Here is an 8,391-nt window from a genome sequence, read left to right on the forward strand (position 1 = left end):
CAAGAGTTGTGGGCAGTAAATTGAACGAGTTTCAGATTGCAATGGCTGGGAAGGAGAAAGAGAATGAAAGGCTGAAGCTGAGATTGGAAATATCAGAGAGCGAGTTGAAAGCGGTGCGGGAATGCATGAGCGCTGCAGATGCGGACAGTAACCAACCTCTCAGAAACATGAACCCCGACTGGAGTGAACAAGACTGCCGCAGGAACGGGATCCAGGGACTATTACAAGGTGAGATTATTTGCTGTGATCATACGAGAGACAAACCTGGCAACACACAGGCAACAGCGCCCTACAATCCAATCATAATGCACGCTTGTGTCACCAGACTAAACACATAAACGATATATTAAAAAAAAAAAAAAAAAAAAAAAGCACGCTAATTATATCACCAAACCTGTAATTACTTTGAATGAAATAATAAAAAAAAAGTGTGCATTAGTATAATTATTAGTAGGTCTACATATTTAATATACCAAACATAATACATATATCGATGTAACCCAAACAGTGTTTTCAATACTGTGCTTGTAATTCTACGATTTTAGAGAGGAATAAGGCAGATCTTATTTATTTATTTATTTATTTTTAAACAAATTTGACTTTGTTTTGACCATGCATACTGCATACATGGCAAATTAATTTTAAATAAAACTTAAAAAAAAAAAAAAAAAAACACGCTACACGTGTATTTCATCACTGTAAAATAATTGCATTCCTAGTTTAAATCTGTTACTGTAATTGTGGACAACATTCGCCTATCCGCATACAAATTGCGTTGCTTATCTATAGCCTTCGTGTAATTGCATGAAATGCGGGCATCAGATTGATAAATGCTGTCTTTCCTTATTAGCATGTGACACCACTGTCGCATCTGATCGGCTGGTATTGAAAACGTTGCCTGAAAAATATATCATTGTCCTTATTGGGAGGCATGTCGCCGGGGTCATCTGTCAACCCCCCTTGTGGGGAGATTATCCTACTGTCCTATTATTATACCTGTCTGATTAATTCTCCAGACCTGAAGTACTGCTCTGTGTTTGCAGATCTCTCCTAGTCTAATTCAGATTTAAATGGTTTTTTTCCTGCAAACTGTAAAAGTACTATATTGAAAGTCCATATTGTTAAACCTGGAACAGTCTAATTAGAAGACTTCAATGGCTCTCCTACTGGTGAAAGTGTACCTAGAGAGATTTTTGGATAGAGGTTGATGAGATCTTTTTTTGGCAGGTGTTTGAAATTGCAATTTGTCATGCGTTCGAGACGTTGCTTATGGCCGCTGTGATGAGGCTAAAGTACCACCTAGCCTTGACCAAACAACCGGTACTCTTCAATATTGCATTGCCTGGGCTTAGAGCAAAAGTGACAGGCTGTGCTTCCAGTGGCACTAGCTCGGAGCTGAGAGAACGTGTGGAACTGGGATTCCTTGGTTACAGTGACACATTTGAAAGTGCAGCTGGTAATACAGCCTTCACACAGAACTCTGTGTTGTAATTCCTGCTGTGGAGAACTGGGAAACATGGAGCCGGGTAACGTCCTGGACTGGAGCGGACTGAAGGGCCGATCCTTATACTGAGTAGTGACACCTTTCACGTCACCTCCTGTGTACTCGGTAGAAAAGTCTTTTAGGTCAGTCCAAAAATGCATCATGATTTATGAGTCTAATATGTAATTAAACAGTGAATGAAATAAGACCACACATTTTCCTCTGGGACCGTCATTTTGTTTATTTTTTTTAGTTGTGAGTCGTGGTCCCTCAATGGGGATAAGGTTTTGGAATACCCTGTTTGTAGAGGAACCAGGCCAGTAAGTAAGAGTTCTAATTTTGTACAATCTTCTTCCCCACAGATCCCAAAGAGAGCCGTTCTGTACCTAAATCTGCAGCACAGGAGGGGTCAAGGATAGAAGCAGTTTACACACAAGAGGAGTCCTTTGACCAGGAGTGGTGTGCGAGTCTAAAGCAGGTTACAGAGCTGGCGTGTGTTAAAGATGAAGAGGTCCCTCGACTGGAATGTGTTCCTGTTAAAGAGGAATTCATAGAACAGGAATGTGTCCCCATCGCAGAGGAAGATCCTACTGAAAATAATGCCTGTACACTTGAGGAGAACAACAAGCTGGGATCCAGCCTGTGTGATGATCGTCCACCTGAATGTGAACTGGGGTTTAGAGGTAATTATACAATTTAAGCTAGGGAGGCTGCCCAACCAATATGTCAATGGCTTGCAACATAACTATACCCATTATATTCTGCCTGGCAAATTTCAATGTGATGATACTAAAAGGAGGCTGGTATGAACAGGAGTGATATTAAGCAGGTTTGTCTGTATTCTCATCAGAGTTCACGCTAGGAGTTGGTCATGGTTATGAAGGGAAGCCTTGCAGAAGAGTGAATGTGTAAGAATGATTTCCAATAACCCTTGTCACTCTTCTTCTTTTTTTTTTTCTCAGTTGCTAAAGGAAATGTCACAGGAGGGAACCCGTTTCCCTGTGCTGACTGTGGGAAGAGATTCAGTAATTTATCACAGCTTAAAAGACACCAGCGCGTTCACACAGGAGAGAAACCGTATCACTGCACTGAGTGTGGGATTAGGTTCACGCTGTTACAGAATCTTAAAAGACACTGGCGCAGTCACACAGGAGAGAAACCTTATCACTGCACTGAATGTGAAAAGAGATTCAGTCGTTTGTCGCACCTTCAAAGACACCAGCGCATTCACACAAGATAGAAACCTCATCCCTGTATTGAGTATGGTGAGAGTTTAACACACTTCAGCTCCTTAAAAATCCACCAGCGGACTTGCAGAAAAAGAGAACTGCAGTGAATGTTTGAAGATTTTCCATCATTTATCAAACCTTGAAAGGCAGCGTCAAATTCGCACATGAGTGAAACCCTATCCCTGCTCTGAATGTGAGAAGTATTTCAGCCAGTTACTGGCGCTTGAAGGACACAAGAGAAGTCACAGTATTTCAGCCACTTGAGGACACCTCTGCACCAGGAGTAAATGTGACTAAAACACTGAAGACAAAGGAATAAACTTGCTTGATCTAGTGTTACTCTCATCACTTCAGATCAAAACCTTACACTCGCAGCTGGAAAACACAAACTACTACATCATGTTTGGACCATTCGTCATCTGGACCATTCTGATTTTGTTACATCACATCAGTAATCCATAAAACAGATTGTAATGCTGTTGGCAAGACTCCACTTTTGTCTCATGCATTGCTGAGTCTCTCAGTTTGAACATTATGATTATTAGATGCAACTCCCCACTAGTGAACAAGTCTCCAGTTCTTTCAAGCCAGTGCTAAGCTTTGGCCATTTCTGGACTTCGCACCTCCAGTGTAGTTTTGTTGTTGGCAGGCTCTGATGACAGTATAATGCTGTCCGGTGTGTACAGCTTCACAATGGAAATCCAAAAACTGATTTTTAACCTGAGAATGAAGGACAAAGGTGCACACTTTGTTAAATGTCCCCTTTTAAAATGTCAAATAATTTTGTTTTAAGTGTTTTATCTAGGTGACACCGAAAAGTCTCTGGACAAATTATACCCATATTGTGCTTTGGGCAATTCCACGGGAAGATCAACCCAAGGGGTAATTTTTCAAAATCACCCTAAATGGTGAAATTGTGCAGGACATTGTGTCTACTTATAGGATTTGTAAGCCATTAGCAAAGACAATTACAGATTACAGGTGAAAACCTGTATTTTTTTGTCTGGAGTCTATTGGCTGGTTACATAACTAGGTGGGAAATGGATGGAGTCATTTCAATTTTTACATTTTCTGTAAAGCAGACTATGTGAGGCTAAGGATAAGTGCAAGCAGCTAATTTCAACGTCACTTTATTTTGGAAAATTGACAGTGTTTACAACGGCACTGACTCTGGCTTTAAATTTTGAATTGAATTTCGTGCTGTAGGTTCAAAGCACATGTGGTACCCTCAGCATATTTATCATATTGATTGCTCATCACAATCTTTCATTCAGCAGAAATCTTTCTGTGAGATAAAGAGTCAGCTGAAGTATTTCGTCCTGCATGTCGTGTTAAAGATGCAACAATTTACAATACATGGATCAATTGAACAAGTCAGGTGATGGGCGCAAAGGGTTTTGCAGAAAATGCTACCCTGAAAAACCAGAATAAAATCAGTTCATCGGAACCACAACCAAGCCACTCTACACCTACCACATGCTTGGATTTCCACAGAACCTGAAGAACAGGAGAGCGTTGTTCTCACTTCAGACGATCCAAACCGCACCAAACCAAGCACGTACACCTTCATGACCTGTATCCTTGAATAACTAAAGAGCAGACGCCCGAGCAATCGAAGGAATCAAGATGTTTTCAGATGGGGCCGGCTGCCATTTCAAACAGTGGTTCCTCTTCTCAAACCTGTGTTCGTCAATGCCACACGCCCATCCGGGACAAAATGGAGATGTCCCAATACTCCTGACCGCACTATCTACTTCCGAAAGGCTGCCATTAGGAAGATAGACGCTGTAAAAGTTTCGGGAAATATGGGACAGTTCTCTTTCACTACCCCTTGCTAGGCTGTGTGTTATCCTTGCGTCTCGTTAGCTGTGTAATGATGTTCCTGTATGTTATAAGCAAGGCAGGTACGTCTCCCAAAATACTCCTCAGGCTGCTATTCTGTTTATCACGTTCATATCCCGCATGTAATATTGGAAGAATAAAATAGTGAATTTTGGGCATTTTTTAAATACATCTTGTGAGTTTTTATTTCTATCCGTTACACCTCATTTCACAATATGAAAATTAATTAAGGGTTCTTGCTGTATTACTAGCAGTTATCAACAGAGCATCTACCGTTGCTGCACAGGTTTGATATACAGAATCAATCACTTGAAATATTCTTCAGATGTAACCCTTCCCTTGAAAGCTTAAGCAGTTTTTCTGAAATTTGGAAAACATTTGATTGTTTTTTTTGGATTAAATTGGGATTTGCACGTCCCACACTTTGAGATGTACGTCCGACGCCGAAGAAAAACTTTCCTATTTCAGAAGCAAGAAGTATCATTTGAAATCCTTAATCTACAATTCATTACCTTACAGAGGGCACCTTTAGGGTCTTTTTATTTTATTGTGTTACATGTCCCCCTGTGTTCCTACAATTGTTTACGTAAGGGGTGTGTATTGTTTTTTTGACCACTTTTTTTTGCATTCACCGCCTCAAGAAGGCTTCGCATGTACCTGCACTGACCTCTCAGAACTACATTTCCCATCACCCTCCTGCTCACATATGTAACAGATGGATTTACCAGTGAGCAAGAGGATGATGGGAAATGTAGTTCTGAGGTCCAGGTCCACTGAAGTCATTGTATTTTGTATTTTGCACTGGGTAAGGGCATCTGCTATGAAATTATTATTATTATTATTATTATTATTATTATTAATTTTAACTAAATAGTAAAGCAATGTTGATGGTTTCTATCTATGATGCATAACTGTAAGGTAAGAAATGAAGTATCTCTTATGGTGGGTTCACACTAGACAACATAAGTGACAATGTGAAGCAACAGCCCTTTATGTCAGTTTTCATGGACAAGACATGAGTTTCATTTCACAAGGTCCATAAAAACCTATTTAATTTGCATCTATTAATGAAATATTTATGCATTTACTTCTACAACATATATGGAAAGTTTGATTGAAAAATCCCACTTTCAGGAATTGTTATTCCCCAGGACAAAAACTAGTGGACATGTCATCCTATCAAAGGGAAAATTTGTTTTGGGGAACCATTGGCTAATACAATAGACCTGGTTTCCATATGTAACTTAGATTGTCTTCCATTACTTTTTACTTTTTTTTTTTTTTTTAAGAATTCATAATATAAAAAAAGACAGTAAGACAACATGACTTTGCTATAGGTAAATGAAATCGTTTTATTCTGAGTTCTGCCATCCTACACATTGTTATTTTTGCAGAAGACGTGTTGCTTCACACCAGGCTGTCCTTTGTATTCAACTGAAAACCGTACACCCGTGGGACAGCAATTCCCTCAGTTATCGTCTGTTTTTGCTTTACCAAGGACGAACTCAAGAAAACTTTTAAAACCCTGCTATAGCTATCAGTGTCCTACCGTGGGACGAGTTGAACACAACTTACTCTGAAAGAAAGGAGCAATTTTCAAGAGAGTAATCTGTCCACAGTAGCAGGCCTCTGGGGGAATGTGATTGCGTGTTCTGTGTTTTGAAGAGATAATCAAGCTGCTGGCATTGCATTAGTAAACTATTTTGTAATGACTGAACGATCAAAATGAATTCCTGTGTCTCTCCCTTCTGCCAGTCGCTACACACCGCCCCCTTTTACAGGCTGTAACAAGGGTTTGAATTAAAGCAGCTGCAGATTCGGATGCCAGGTTAGTACACTTAGTTCAGACACACAGATCACTTGCTGAGAAAAGAGAAAGGTTAATTGTATTGTCTTCAATTTCCACTTCTCTCTCAAAGAACACGTTGTGGTCTCCACAGCTAGTTTATATAATGAATACATATTTTAGCTAGTCTCATTAAAAGGCCATCGCCAAAGAAGAAAATAATTACACACCCTGAAAGATTAATGCTTTCATTTAATTTTCTGGTGCAGCGTCTCTTCACAAACCGTTTCCCCCCCCCCCGCATTCAACACAGTGGGGAGTTTCACTTTGTGACTTCGCTGGTGTGTTTTAGGTCATGTCCCGCAAGAGAAGCTCGTCTCACATTCACTGCGGTGCTGCGTTTTCTTTGTCCTCTTGTGCGAGCTTGCTGGTGTATTAATATTTCTGAGTTGTCGTTTCTCTCGTGTGAACTCTATCGTGCCTTTTAAGATTCGCTACTCGATTAAAGCTCTTCCCACATTGACTGCACTGGTGCGATTTCTCCCCTGTGTGAATTTTCTGGTGCGTTTTAAGGTTTTTCAGTGCAGCAAAGCGCTTCCCGCATTCATTACAGTGGTGTGGTTTCTCTCCTGTGTGAAACCGCTGGTGTGTTTTGAGGCTTTCTAATACAGCAAAGCACTTCTCGCATTCATTACAGTGGTACGGTTTCTCTCCTGTGTGAACTCGCTGGTGTCTTCTAAGTTTGCCTGATTGACTGAAGCTCTTTCCACATGCGTTACACTGGTGTGGTTTCTCTCCTGTGTGAGTTCGCTGGTGTGTTTTAAGGCTTGCTAATACAGCAAAGCGCTTGCCACATTCCTTACACGGGTGTGGTTTCTCCCCTGTGTGAACTCGCTGGTGTGTTTTAAGGCTTCCTAATTCAGTAAAGCACTTTCCACATGCAGTACACTGGTGTGGTTTCTCTCCTGTGTGAACTCGCTGGTGTTTTTTAACTTTTCCTAACTCAGCGAAGCACTTGCCACATTCACTACACTGGTGTGGTTTCTGGCCCGTGTGAACGCGCTGGTGTCTTTTAAGACTTCCTACATCAGGGAACCTCTTCCCACAGTTCTTACACTGGTGAGGTTTCTTTCCTGTGTGAACTCGCTGGTGTCTTTTAAAGTTTCTCAAATGAGTGAAGCTCTTTCCACATTCAGTACAATGGTGTGGTTTATACCCTGTGTGACTGTGCTGCTGTAATGCAAGACTTTGTAATTGGGAGAAGCTCTTCCCACATTCATTATGTGAGCCCTGCAAGGTGAGTAAGGGTATAGGATTGAGAATAACCATTTGAATATAAACGGATTGTAGTGCAGGACTATCCTCTTTTATGTGGACAGGTTCCAGAGCTGTGACTTCTTTCTCAATGTGGACAGGCTCTGGTTCTTCTGGAGTCTCTTCTTTAATGAGGACAGGCTCCACTTCAGGAAGCTTCACATCTGTACCTGAAAAACAGATTTTTATTTTACATATAACAATGCATTTTGTGGTAGACCCCTCAAACATTAGTGCCAACCGCGCCTTACTGACCAAGAAGCACACTATTTCATTTTATGTAGCATTCCAGTTTCCCTCACCTCTCTCAGCGATGCTAGAAGGTGGCGTTTCCTCCTGCAGGATCCGCTCGTTGGCCTGGTCGCACCCCAGCTCAGTCACTTCCTCCTTGATCTCAACAGTCCTGTCTGCAGAAACAACCCATCGAATAGGAAGCTCTGGGCTGACGTGAGCTGCTTCCATCTCAGAAACTTCCTGTGAGTGAGGCTGATCCGTTCTCACTGAAGAAAAGGAGACAAGACTGTTAGGTTTGTCATTCCAGATTGCAGATAAAGAGCTTTTATTTGAATTTCCACAGAAACCACACTTTAGAAAACTATATAAGGTATGAATCCTATCTTATTTAAAATCACACATCATGCTTTATTTGAAAAGTTCTTGAGATCTACTGCAGAGCTGTTTAACTACCCACTGCTGAAATAAACTATAATAAAAAATAAACTATAAAAATAAAAAAA

At 40.8% G+C, this 8,391-nt stretch overlaps 2 protein-coding genes across 3 annotated transcripts in view; one reads left to right on the forward strand and one right to left on the reverse strand.

Moving 5' to 3' along the window:
• The window catches only part of LOC121305860, a 189,323-nt gene that overhangs the window by 42,551 nt on the left and 138,381 nt on the right, over positions 1–8,391 (forward strand). The gene's annotated exons all lie outside the window — the stretch shown is intronic.
• The window catches only part of LOC121305937 (zinc finger protein OZF-like), a 15,172-nt gene continuing 12,268 nt past the window's right edge, over positions 5,488–8,391 (reverse strand). Inside the window, exons 2-3 of one of the 2 annotated variants that reach the window (XM_041237626.1) lie at positions 7,957–8,154; positions 5,490–7,824 (exon numbers count right to left, since the gene is read on the reverse strand). In XM_041237626.1, the coding sequence (XP_041093560.1) occupies positions 6,776–7,824; positions 7,957–8,154 (1,247 nt within the window). In that variant the 3' untranslated portion in view covers positions 5,490–6,775. Of the gene's footprint in view, positions 7,825–7,956; positions 8,155–8,391 lie in introns of both variants that reach the window. The other variant, XM_041237625.1, reaches the window with a different exon arrangement.

Source organism: Polyodon spathula, chromosome 45 (assembly GCF_017654505.1).
Source record: "Polyodon spathula isolate WHYD16114869_AA chromosome 45, ASM1765450v1, whole genome shotgun sequence".
Taxonomy (NCBI): Eukaryota; Metazoa; Chordata; class Actinopteri; order Acipenseriformes; family Polyodontidae; genus Polyodon; species Polyodon spathula.